Source organism: Saccostrea cucullata, unplaced genomic scaffold (genome assembly GCF_032062105.1).
Source record: "Saccostrea cucullata isolate Sc308-1 unplaced genomic scaffold, CSIRO_AGI_Scuc_v1 ctg19585, whole genome shotgun sequence".
Taxonomy (NCBI): domain Eukaryota; kingdom Metazoa; phylum Mollusca; class Bivalvia; order Ostreida; family Ostreidae; genus Saccostrea; species Saccostrea cuccullata.
The window spans coordinates 1-8,683 of record NW_026939076.1 but is presented as its reverse complement, the minus strand read 5'-3'; the positions used below and the strand labels follow the sequence as shown (position 1 = coordinate 8,683).

The 8,683-nt window shown below is 35.6% G+C and overlaps 1 protein-coding gene across 1 annotated transcript; it reads right to left on the bottom strand.

Moving 5' to 3' along the window:
- Positions 1-805: 805 nt before the first annotated feature.
- Positions 806-8,078, bottom strand: LOC134252191 (atrial natriuretic peptide receptor 2-like; the record flags this gene model as incomplete). The annotated part of the gene is made up of 9 exons (XM_062734624.1): positions 806-956; positions 1,494-1,659; positions 2,055-2,201; positions 2,313-2,472; positions 2,740-2,811; positions 5,937-6,041; positions 6,871-7,035; positions 7,653-7,764; positions 7,988-8,078. Coding segments are annotated over 9 exons (1,169 nt in total), but the record flags the coding sequence as incomplete, so codon positions are not given.
- Between the last annotated feature and the right edge of the window lie 605 nt (positions 8,079-8,683).

The following is an 8,683-nucleotide window of genomic DNA, read 5'->3' as shown; positions in this document are numbered from 1 at the left end:
TTTGAATGGTATATCCCTTTGCTATATAAATGGCTGCAGAGGCAGTCTCGACCATTCTAAGAAGCAGAGAAGAAGCTGAAAGGTAATAATAGCACCAGAAGTATTTAAAGAGTAAAGAAAGATAAGTAACGCTAGGGTACAGAGCATCGGTGTGTGTATTTAGCCAAGAAATTGAACTAAAGCACAAGGTGTAGTAATCCTGAGTAAGGGTGAGGTTCCGAGTGCTCATTTCAATGGGAACTTGGTTACGGAACCAGGTACAAGGAGCCCAGTCATAGTACCCGGTTACAAAGAACCTCTAATTGTATCCCGCTGTTTAAATAAAAAAAACCATGGACAAGTATCCCCTGAAAATAACAAATAATTATTGTTGTATATGATATTGATTCCCCGTATTAATTATAGGCTCAGATAGAGCCAGAGGAAAAGTTTATTTATTTTGGTAATATTAAAACCCTATATCTCCTGAAAACGGACCCTTTTTATTTGGTTACACGTTACACTACTTTGAAGTGGGATTAAGCTTAAAAATATTTGCTACTTTATATCATTTTGTGTCAAGAATAAAATCAAATATTTCAAGTTGTGTACGCATCACATTTCAATCTCACCTGATATTAATGTCTATGAAAGGAAACACAGAAGATCAATCAACAACATCAATGCTAATAAAAATAGTCATAGACGATTATGTATTATTTATAGTAAAATAAAATCTACCCGAGAGACAATTTTACTTTATCATCATCATCCATCAAATTATTAATGTCGCTGGGAGGAAATCAAGGTTACGTAGATAATATGGTCACCTGGGGAGCATTCGATTTAACAGATTCTCTGCTTTTCGTTTCTCCTCCACGTACGCCTTTGTTCTCTCCTCGACAAGTCCTTCTAGATTGTTGGCGTACTGTTCCATCCTTCTGATCAGGTTGTCCATTATATTGTTACTCCGACCTCTAAACGCAAAAAATAATGTCATTTTTAGGGTCATTCTTTTGGAATTGAACAGAGCCAGAGAAAATTAAAATATTTTGTTGCGATTACTAAACGTCATTTTAATTTACTATGAAAATCCTACATTTAAAAAAACCCGACTCATTTCTACATAATAGTCTTCAAATCGTAGTCTGTTAATTATGATATATAAAATATATATATTTAATTATAAGATTGTTTGGTGTTTTTTCAAAATATTTCTATGAGTGGTATAAGTTTTACATATTATAATATGTTTTATAAAAGTTGTACTTTCAGAATCACAAATTGGAAATGCTGGAATATCCTTTAATTTATGTCAAATTATTTTGATTGACTGTATGTTGTTTGACGTCCCATTCAAGTTCAGTCGCAGCCGCAAACTCAGGACCTTCCGAAATGTCAAGTTAGACAAAATATGACAGGTACAATTTTGTTTTACACATTAATAAAATTTTACACCAGTCACATACCCTGGTATCTAGTATGACGGAAGGTAAGTATTGGTTTGTTCTTACCTAAAGATTGTTTTGAATCTTTTGATTATGACGTCAAATGTAGGTCTATCATCGGGGATTTCGGACCAACATTCTGTCATCAGTATATTTAATTTTTCTGAATATCTGTCGTTTAGCAGTGGTCGGAATGGTGGACTCTCTACATTTGTTATTCTGTGGACAATATCTAAAATATTGCACAATCAAACGTTATATACGTAAAGTTGCCAAGTTTGGTTAAATTTATACAATGACATATAGTTTGGAATAATATAAAATCTATGGATTTTCCCTTTTTCACACTTTAATTTGTTTGAGGGTTTTTTCGTAGACTCTTTTCTTATTTGTGTGAATGACAATTGTTTTTCTTTTCAATTTTGTATTATTTTTAAAAAATTGTGTTATTTGAAAAAAAAGAAAGAAACGTAGCTTTATGTATCATATTTGATAAAAATTATATGATGACGTCACATAAATAAGACATCAGTATTATATTTCAATATGAAAATGATGAATTTTAAATCCTCTATCATAGATTTCTGCTTGGTACGGATCATCTTTATGAAAAAAAGAGTTCCTAACCATCTGCAATCATAGCGTGGCTATCGAATGGGGCAGCTCTGTCCACGATCTCTTGGAGGATAATTCCAAAGCTGTATACATCCCCTTTCTGTGTTCCTGGGTTCCAGTATTTCGATCGCAGTATTTCAGGGGCTGTCCATAAAAGTTCTGAAAAAGAGAACCTCAAATGATTGATGTTATCTTAAATAATGTTTTGGTTTTTTTTTTTTTGCATTTTCATCAATAATTGATTGTATCATTTCCATTTAATATACATACTATTGTAATTTACTGATGATTTCTTTATTGCCTCTTTTTCATAGAAACACTTCGGACCATAACATCGTAATTTCAATGAAAATCTTTGGTCAACAACACACGCAGCACTGCTTAATCGACCATGAATTTTGATGTCACTTCCATGCAAGTAATTCATTCCCTGAAAGTCAAAAATTGAGAATATGGACCACAGCAACTCGTGTTACATGTACAAACAATGAATAATTATCCTAACGATTTTATAACATTCTATATTTTTAATCAGACTTCAAAATGATATCGTAAATATTAAAAGTGATAAGTTGATATTATTAGCAGCAAAAAAGAAGATAAATTTATAAAAATCTCGTACACATCGGACTAAATAGTATTTGGATACTTTAAAAAGATTTTTTTCATTAGTGTTTAACGAAAATTAACTACTAACCATTATAATATCTTGGATGAGAGAACATCTGAACGTCCAGTCCAATTCAATGCTTTCGTTTTGCAAAATATCCTGTATGACGTGAACAAAAATACATGACCGATCAGCTGTTTTATTTGCTATAAAATTACTTAAAAAAAAAATCTAATATTCTACACCAGTAAAATTCCTTTAGAGATCCATAATAAGATAAAATTGGTATAATAACGTATAATCTGTAAAGGTTATAAATGTAGCGAAAAGAGCACATCTTAAACAACATTTTCAAATATAATCAGTACACAGTTCCTGAATAATAAATGAACATAATTGACAAAGCACAATGTAGATAGAAAAATTAATTGATTGACTGATTGATTGATTTAATAAATGATTGTAAGTTGTTTTACGCCCCATTAGAGATTTTTTTTCACTAAGATAGAGACGTCACGATATACAAGTTAAGCGCTTCAAATTTAGACTCGAAACCATTGAACATTGAAGGATATTTATCGTGCCAAACCTCACCGTGACTAGAGGCCTCGATTTGGGGGGGTCTCATCCGAAGGATTGCAACGTGCATTCAAAGTGCCGAGCGCTTGGCAAAGAAAGAGTTTCAACCTAGTTTTTAAGACACAAGAAAAGACAAAATACAGAAATACCAGACCACTGTAGAGGGAAAAAAATCAAGGACAGAAAAATATGATTCGAGAAGACTCTGTTAAATTAAGTTTAGAACAGCAAATAAAAAACCTGGCGACTGCCAGAGCACAATGTGTCACTGAGGACAGTAATCACGTACTGCCAGAGCACAATATGTCACTGAAGACAGTAATCACATACTGCCAGAGCACAACGTGTCACTGACCACAGTAATCACACACTGCCAGAGCACAACGTGTCACTGACCACAGTAATCACATACTGCCAGAGCACAACGTGTCACTGACCACAGTAATCACACACTGCCAGAGCACAACGTGTCACTGACCACAGTAATCACATACTGCCAGAGCACAATGTGTCACTGACGACAGTAATCACGTACTGCCAGAGCACAATGTGTCACTGACCACAGTAATCACATACTGCCAGAGCACAACGTGTCACTGACCACAGTAATCACATACTGCCAGAGCACAACGTGTCACTGACCACAGTAATCACACACTGCCAGAGCACAACGTGTCACTGACCACAGTAATCACATACTGCCAGAGCACAACGTGTCACTGACCACAGTAATCACACACTGCCAGAGCACAACGTGTCACTGACCACAGTAATCACATACTGCCAGAGCACAATGTGTCACTGACGACAGTAATCACGTACTGCCAGAGCACAACGTGTCACTGACCACAGTAATCACACACTGCCAGAGCACAATATGTCACTGAAGACAGTAATCACATACTGCCAGAGCACAACGTGTCACTGACCACAGTAATCACATACTGCCAGAGCACAACGTGTCACTGACCACAGTAATCACATACTGCCAGAGCACAACGTGTCACTGACCACAGTAATCACACACTGCCAGAGCACAACGTGTCACTGACCACAGTAATCACATACTGCCAGAGCACAATGTGTCACTGACGACAGTAATCACGTACTGCCAGAGCACAACGTGTCACTGACCACAGTAATCACACACTGCCAGAGCACAATATGTCACTGAAGACAGTAATCACATACTGCCAGAGCACAACGTGTCACTGACCACAGTAATCACACACTGCCAGAGCACAACGTGTCACTGACCACAGTAATCACATACTGCCAGAGCACAACGTGTCACTGACGACAGTAATCACACACTGCCAGAGCACAACGTGTCACTGACCACAGTAATCACATACTGCCAGAGCACAATGTGTCACTGACGACAGTAATCACGTACTGCCAGAGCACAATGTGTCACTGACCACAGTAATCACATACTGCCAGAGCACAACGTGTCACTGACCACAGTAATCACATACTGCCAGAGCACAACGTGTCACTGACCACAGTAATCACGTACTGCCAGAGCACAATGTGTCACTGACCACAGTAATCACACACTGCCAGAGCACAATGTGTCACTGACCACAGTAATCACATACTGCCAGAGCACAATGTGTCACTGACCACAGTAATCACATTCTGCCAGAGCACAATGTGTCACTGACCACAGTAATCACATACTGCCAGAGCACAGTGTGTCACTGACCACAGTAATCACATACTAGGCTAGTGTCAGGGCACGAGGTCTCAATGAGGATAGTTTATACAGATACAAAACTATTGTTAAAGCAATGAGTGTCGGTTAGAACAGTAGAACAGTAGACACAGATACAAAACAAATGTCAAATAGTAGGCGTTATTGGTAAAAGTTATTGCATATTTATATACAGAGTAGAAAACTGTCAAGGAAGTGAGAATAAAGGAAGCAAGACCATCAGATGTCAAAGACTTGCCCTCCTCGATGACAGTTTGCACAGATACAAGAGAATTAACAGCGAAGTAGTTTAGTATCTACAAACAGAACACAATTGTCAAAGAAATCGAAACTGAAGACATTATTCACAGAAAAAAAAACAACTGTCCAAGAATTGAAAACATCTACAGATAAAAGACTATCAAAGAAAAGAAATTATAGAGGACGGTACATGTATAGCCTCTTATGAAAAGAGGTTAGAAATCAATTTCTTGATTTTTTAAAGAAATCAAGAAATCATATCGCATATTTCATAGAATATTGCATTTGTAAATGAAGGATATGGAGAAAACAATCAGTATTCAATATCAAAGTCCATAAAACAATGCAAAATAGGAGCAGAGCAAACAAGGACCTTCAAACCATAAGAGTGGACCAGGTACCATGGAGGAGTGAGCATCCCCTGCCGACCGGTCACACCCACCGTGTGCTCCTTGTCATGATAGTGAAATCCGTCGTCAATTCATTGTATAAATAATGGACTAACAATTAGTATGAAAAACGTCAGTCAACATTTGACTCAATGATAAATTGTGTTTACTGACAAAGTCATTTTGATTTTTATTTAGTTTGTGTGAAGCTTGTTTTAAGAACTCTTCAGAAGTGTTGTTAATGATAGAACAGAAAAAAACAAGTTTAAGCAGTATTTAATTTCCTGAAGAAAACAAACACACACACACACACAATCAAAAACAGAAATAAAACAGAGAAACAAAATCGATGTTGATACCTGTAAACTTCCCTTAGGACAATATTCCATCATCACGGATATTTTTCCCACATCGACACAAGCGCCTATGAAAGTGGCAACATTTGTATGTCGTAAAGACAGCAACTAAAATGAAATAGAGAAATTAAACTGTAATGTAATTCTAACAGACATGTACAGGAATCCAGATAGGGCCAGGAAGCTGACCATAGCATCATGGAGGATTGGATCATTTATGCAATGACACAATAATGCGATGACAATGATGCGCTGGTGCAGGGTGCGAAAGCGCGATGACGATAATGTGATTGGGAGAAATTACGTTGTTGCAATGACATGATGAAGTGAAAGCGTGATGCTGTAACATTGCGAAAGTGATGACATTGTACTACAGTTATATGGTGCGGTGGTTCAATACGAAAAAGCGTTATTCACTATCGCTCAATCGTGTTCTTGCGCCACCGCATTGTCTCTGCAGAGCATAACTGTCATAGTGCTAAATAGCATCGTGATCGTTGCGTCATTGTTATCGCACCGTAGCTTTATCGTTATCATGCCTTCAGATAATAGTCTTAATAATGATAATCTGTTTCTTTTTATTGATGCAAAAGGAAGTTTATATTGGGCTGTTCAAATTTAGGCTACTATATTGGTCAACAAGACGTTCAGAATCGAGAAACTAGAGGTACTGGGAGCATTGAGATCACTAAATTACTCACGCCTCTTTATGATTGTAATGACAGAGTCCATGTTTTGTTCTGGGAGACCCGAAATAAGTGTCAAATCCAAAAGTTAAATGGTATTATGTTATAAAGAATCTATGAAAGTCTCATTAAATTTTATCCTTTGGTATAGGAGGGATCTCGGAAAGGAGATGGGCACAATTCAATATTACAGAAAGAAAAGCCGTGTCCATGTTTTACCATGGGAAATATACATTTTAAATGAAGCAGACCTGTTTCAATTCAATGAGGTTGTCTTTATTGAGGTCAATGGAAGAAAATGCGAATTTTCGTATAGCCACAATAACTCCTCTACAAAAAGCAACAGTAGTGAACACTTGTCGATTTGTCTCGTTGGTCCTGGTGGATAGAATTTCCGGCTCGATTGTTGAATCATGCTTAAAATCAGAAAATGATGCAAAAATTAGAAAAGCATTTTACAAGATAAACATATAAACAAATTGAATCGGTTTGGCATGTGGTCAAAATAATTATATATGTCTATTCACTTTTACGAATTGATTTTTTTTTGGTTGCTTGCTTCAGAGACGTTATGGTTAGCATATGCTTTAAGAGTTTGGATAACCTTTGAAAACAACGGTTTTTCCCTCACACTCCTTCAACAGACTAAAAAAATAGGAATATCTAGTAAGAGGGTATTGTTCTAAAGCTTTAGATAAATTGTACCGTGGAATAAAATTTTCAGTTGAAAAAAATGAACAATACGATTAAATAATTTTGGGGGAAAACTTTATAATATATGCATAGTCTGCAAATGCGATTAATTAAAATTAGGAATACTGTATACAGGGAAATGTTCGCCCCGTTTTATTTTCGTCCCTTTCGCCCTCTCCTTGATTGGGCGAATTTAAAACGGTGCGAATTCAAATTACACCCCATAATTTCTTAAGCAGAACTATTACTGGGCGAATTTAAAACGGGGCAAAACTGTTCATAAGTTCAAAAGGGCGAAAATAACACGGGGCGAAAATAACCCTGTATACAGTAAACCTACAAAGGTATTAACAGATTTGTAACTTCCAAACGTCATTGTTGATCCTGTGAGTTTTAGCTGAACATGTTCCCAATTTATCTTCCATTTCATCTCGTATAATGCATGGTTCTTTCTGTAATTAAAAATAAATATCAAATTCAATTTTTGGATAAGTCAATATTTTTACAAAATGAATTATGCTTCTTATTTAAGGTGAATTCTTGATTAGAATACTCAGTAATTTTAATTTCCAGAGTTTTTGTGATATTGATGTTCGAATATCTTTTCTTGTGAAATTGACTTCAGGAACATATAGCTTATAGCATAACATATACTTGTGAAATGAACAAAGTCACCTGTGAAAGTGATATCCTATGGCAAACAGAATACAGAATACTATGACGATGAACAAAAATCCTAGTCCTATCATCAGGGTAGTTTTATCCACTGAAATAGATAATTATATCACTGTTAGCATGAATTGATATTTAGATAGATACTATGGAATGATTCTAATTCGCGGTGTTCAATGTTCGTGGGTAAACAAACTCTGTTGCTTCGCTTCGCTGGGATGTAATTTCCTGGGTAACTCGCATATACAGAAATTAAATGAATACATATATTGAAAAAAATAATTGTTCGATAATTCTAAATCCATGAATATTTATTCCACAAGAATATTATTGATTCCCAAGTATGTATTTTTATGTCATTTTTTATGATATGATGGGAAAATATCTTAACATCATGTCAGTGCTGCATTACATGAAGTAAATACATTCTTTTATTATGTCAGCACTTCATAACTTGAAGTAAAAAATCCATTTTGTTAAGTGATTATGTGTTTACATTGTGTTGAAACTTTATTACGTGAAATGAATGTTTCTTTACATCATTTCATTTCTTTAATATGCGAGGTCAAAATTACATTACGTCAAGCAAATTGTGTTTTATAATTAAACTTATCATTACATAAAGTCAAAAATCCATTCCTTTTTGAGAGTGTATATTTCTGTTATATCAAAGCATTATTACGTGATATGGATTTATCT